The sequence below is a fragment of the Seriola lalandi genome, unplaced genomic scaffold, assembly GCF_002814215.2.
Source record: "Seriola lalandi dorsalis isolate HSWRI2012SDOR001 ecotype SW California unplaced genomic scaffold, Sedor1 jcf7180002054973, whole genome shotgun sequence".
NCBI classification, from domain to species: domain Eukaryota; kingdom Metazoa; phylum Chordata; class Actinopteri; order Carangiformes; family Carangidae; genus Seriola; species Seriola lalandi.
In genome coordinates this window covers 263,511-268,533 of record NW_019525523.1, presented here as the reverse complement: position 1 = coordinate 268,533, position 5,023 = coordinate 263,511, and the positions used below count along the sequence as shown (strand labels likewise).

The following is a 5,023-nucleotide window of genomic DNA, read 5'->3' as shown; positions in this document are numbered from 1 at the left end:
TAAAGCTACTCAGCAGTATGACGTCTGTTTCAGCTCAGACACACTCAAGAGTGACGTAGTGGTTTTCCCCGCACCGTTTCCGCCTGTAGATGCAGAGCTGATCAGTATTAATGGAGGAGACACTTTTACCAGGACTCAGACTTTGCCCAATAAAGAAAAGGTAAGAGGCATACAGAACGAGCACTATCAATAGGTGAAAATTTTTCTTTCTTATGTAGCTTTAGCTGCTTTAAATGAACTCAAAAACGCACATTCACGCGGAAATGTACAATGCAATTATCGCTGGATGTTTTCATTAGACAATCTGAGAAATTACTGAAGGTGGGGCAAGTGAGATTCACTTCATCAATGTCTGCGAAAAATCATTAACTCTCTGGCAACATAAAAATGATCGTATATTGATTATGTCCACCGTTTTTACACTCTCTGAAACTGCTTAACGGGAAAAGCGCTCTCCGCGGTGCTGAAATCTCTCTGCAGTCCTTCATGTACTTAGGATGAACTCGTATAGCTCGTCGGTGGATCTGATATTTAAAAATAGAAAAGGTCTAGAAAAAATACAGTAAGCTGGTAAAATATGGATCGACGAAATTGTTCCCTGAATGATAATCTGGTTTGTAAAACGTGCATTTTAAATATTTTTGGTAGTGTCAGCATATTACTAAATATATTCAGCAACAAAAATTATAAACAAACAGTCATAAACCATCATTCATTCATTAATGTAATTTACACACCCACATACACGTTACACACACACACATCCAGAGAAGCGTATCAAAGAAGTGTATAGATTATATTATATATTTAACATTTATATATGTGCACACGTCTCTGATTAACAGTCTCCAATCGCTTGGATTCTCTCACTGTTCTTATTGTTTTGTTTTTGCACCAAACAAACGAAAATAATGCTTAATGGAATCCGTTCATCAGTCAATCGGTTATACAATCCTTGTGTTTTGTTTTAAAAAAGGATCCTATCTTTTAAAGCGCGGTTATTAAAAACTCCACGGTGGTCTATCCAAGGATCGCAAGATGTCGCTCGAGACCATACATTCAACTGTGTTAACTGTTGACGTAAAAACTCCTCCTCCACTGTCAGTGAAACAAGAAACAGTCTGTACGTTTCATAGGGGCTGGGATAGTAAACCGCTTCGTCTTGAAAGATGGTTCCTACATAAAAGAGAGATTAGCCGTCCTTTTTGCCGTTTTGTAGATGAATTACGTTTTTTTGCCCGAATTCTTTATCCAAACAAAAGGATGTGTCGTCAACAGTATAGAGAGGCTGAGTGGATGTTATGCGCCATTATTCTTTGTTTATCTGACTGGTCTGCAGCTCAGATTTCCTACTCCGTTTCCGAGGAGGTGGACAAAGGCACAGTGGTGGGGAATCTCGCTAAGGATTTAAACATTCATACACAGCAACTGGAGGAACGAGGATTTAGGATTGTATCGGCATACAGTAAGACATATTTCGAGGCTAATTTAAGAACGGGAGCTTTGTTTGTTCGTGAAAGGATAGACCGTGAAGACCTTTGTCCGAATTTACCGAAGTGTTCTTTAAATATAGAGGGACTGTTGAGCAATCCTATGAATATTTATCGCATTGAGGTCAGCGTTCTTGACATCAATGATAATGCACCATCATTTCTCGAGCAAATCCATGTGTTTAATATCTCAGAGTCTTCTTCAACGGGAGAGAGGTATCCGCTCCCAATAGCTCAAGATGCAGACACTGGCGGTAACTCTGTGAAAACCTACAAGTTGAGTCTAAACGAGTATTTCTCCATAGATGTGAGTAGTGGAGGGGACAGTATGTCTGCTGAGTTAGTGCTGCAGAAAGCTTTAGACCGAGAGAAACAACCCATTATTAAACTAACATTAACTGCCGTAGACGGAGGAAAACCTGCAAGATCAGGCACTATGCAGATCCTTGTGAATGTGATAGATGTTAATGATAACACGCCTTTCTTTAGCAAGCCGCTTTATAAAGTAAGTGTCAGCGAAAATGTACCTGTAGGTACAACAATATTGAAACTAAATGCAACCGATTTAGACGAAGGTCTGCATTCGGACATCAGATATTACTTAATGAAAAGAGGAAATGTGGATTCTCCTGAAACATTCATTGTTAAACCAGAAAGTGGTGTATTGATTGTGAATGCTCATTTGGACTACGAGGAAATTAATGCATACGAATTACGAGTACGAGCAACAGACCAAGGCGCTTCCCCTCGCAGTGGCTATTCTAAAGTGCTGGTAGAGGTTGTCGATGTCAACGACAACGCACCAGGAATCTCTATAACTTCAATAATGAGTCCAATAAAAGAAAGTGCTGAAATTGGGACAGTCGTTGCATTGGTGACTGTGATTGACAAAGATGGAGGGCTAAATGGCCACACCACTTGTAAAGTTAAACATTCAGCCCCTTTCAAATTGACATCAAATTACAAAAACTATTACTCCTTGATAGTTGACGGTCTCCTTGACAGAGAAATTGTATCACTGTACAATGTAACAATTTCTGCTATTGATGAGGGCAGCCCACCTCTTTCCAGCACTGCTGTAATCACTGTGCGAATCTCTGATATTAATGACAATGCGCCCCGTTTCCCAGAAGCAAATGTTAATATTTACGTGAAAGAGAATAGTAAAGTAGGAGACATTATCACAAAAACAACTGCAGAGGATGCAGATGAAAATGAAAATGCTAAACTGACTTATTCATTAATGGATACTTATCCGAAAGTTTTTCCAATTTCAACAGTGGTCAACATCAACTCGGAGACAGGAGATATAGTCAGTCTGCAGTCTTTTAATTACGAGGAGATAAAAACGTTTCAGTTTAAAGTTCAGGCCACAGACTCTGGTGTTCCTCCGCTCAGCAGCAACGTGACTGTGAACGTTTTCATCATGGATGAGAATGACAATAATCCAACAATTCTCGCGCCCTATTCTGAGCACGGCTCCGTTAACAGTGAGAGCATCCCCTACTCTGCTGAAGCGGGATACTTTGTGGCAAAGATCAGGGCTGTAGACGCAGACTCTGGATACAATGCGCTGCTTTCGTATCACCTCTCTGAGCCCAAAGGAAACAACCTCCTCAGGATCGGAACCAGCACCGGGGAAATCAGGACTAAGAGGAGAATGAGCGACAATGACCTGAAAACTCACCCCTTGGTGGTCTTGGTTTCTGATAACGGAGAACCCTCTCTGTCAGCTACTGTGTCTATTGAGGTGGTGGTGGTTGAAAGCACAGCTGACATACAGACTCAGTTCAGACATGTGCCCATAAAGGAGGACAGCTTCTCTGATTTAAACCTGTATCTGCTGATCGCCATTGTGTCGGTGTCAGTGATTTTTCTGCTGAGTCTAATCAGTTTAATAGCTGTCAAATGCCACAGTACAGACGGCAGTTTCAGCAGGTACAGCGCCCCAATGATCACCACCCACCCTGACGGGAGCTGGTCTTACTCTAAAGCTACTCAGCAGTATGACGTCTGTTTCAGCTCGGACACGCTCAAGAGTGACGTAGTGGTTTTCCCTGCAGCATTTCCGCCTGTAGATGCGGAGCTGATCAGTATTAATGAAGGAGACACTTTTACTAGGACTCAGACGTTACCTAATAAAGACAAGGTATGTGTTCTTTACTTGTCATTTTATTTTTCTTTACAATTACCACGATTCACACATTCTGGTGTTTAGTGTAGGCTAATTGTGCATATACAAGTCAAATGGACTTGGAAACAAAACACCTCTTAAAGTGCTAACGAGGTTCAGTGTTCACATACGTACTGTACTTTAAATGATAACTAACAGAAATTTGCATCAGTTATAGAATTCAGCTACCAATTTTCAACACCTGACAGAGCATGTTTTAAGATCCTGAGATGGCAGTAGTTGAAAGGATCATTTGATAATGTCACCCGGTCTGGTCAGCGCTCTCCTTGGTGCTGAAGCGAGTCTGTGCAACATTTGGCTTTTGTGAGATTTCTGGCTGTTTCTGTTGTTAACCTAATATAGGTGAAAACCGCTAAAACCGTTTATATTTTTGGGGGGATTAGTTGATTGACTATTAATTCAATTATTTATTATTTTATGTAAGAATTAAACTCTGACTACCAGGTCTCATGGACTGAAATCCCCTAAAATACAATTAACTGTGCATCACTGGGGCTTTATTGCAACCTTCAAAGGTTTCAGATTTTATTTTGAAAACGTCCATGATTACAGGTTTAAAATCTGATATGAAATGATATATAGGTCTCACAAATAACCAAATTGGTTTAATACATAGAAGCCAATTCATTCATATTAACTTGTGTATCATTTACCACATGATGTCGCTGGAGACCACAGATATATTTGTTAGAGGATGTGTAAAACTCCTCCCTACACGGGAAATCGGAAACCGTCACTAACCATCAGTTTAGAGAGAGACTGGGATTACACTGTGGCGAGAGGAGCTGTTGCTGCCGCTGGATGCTCCTGTTTATGACGGATGAATATATATAATCTGGAAATACATGATTAGCGTGGATTCAACATTCATTGTAAAAGGATGGGAAACGAGGGATATGTCTGGATTCATATTGTTACACTGCTTTGTCTTTGTGACTGGTCTGCTTCGCAGTTGTCTTACTCCATTTCCGAGGAGGTGAACAAAGGTACCATAGTGGGAAATCTTGCAAAGGATTTAAACGTCAACGTACAGGAACTAGAAACCAGAGATCTGCGTATTGTTTCGAGTTACAGTAAGAAATATTTTGATGTGAATTTGCGGAGCGGAAATCTCTTAGTTAACGACAGAGTAGACAGAGAGGAGCTTTGTCCGAACTCGGCGCAGTGCTCCCTAAGAATACAAGCTGTTTTGAGTAATCCAATGGATGTACACCGCATTGAGATCAGTGTTTTAGATATAAATGATAAATCGCCAGAATTCATTGAACGCTCCTATTGGTTAAACATCTCAGAATCACTGTCACCAGGAGAGAGATATCTTCTCCCAGTAGCAGTGGAT

The 5,023-nt window shown here is 40.6% G+C and overlaps 1 protein-coding gene across 11 annotated transcripts in view; it reads left to right on the top strand.

Annotated features, from left to right (window-relative positions):
• Positions 1-5,023, top strand: part of LOC111646634 (protocadherin alpha-C2-like) — a 125,380-nt gene that overhangs the window by 66,578 nt on the left and 53,779 nt on the right. Inside the window, exon 1 of one of the 11 annotated variants that reach the window (XM_087171043.1) lies at positions 1,082-3,639. The exons of the other annotated variants lie outside the window; for them this stretch is intronic. Coding sequence (XP_087027169.1) covers positions 1,264-3,639 — 2,376 coding nt within the window. The 5' untranslated portion in view covers positions 1,082-1,263. Of the gene's footprint in view, positions 1-1,081; positions 3,640-5,023 lie in introns of those variants that run through there. 11 annotated transcript variants of the gene reach the window in all.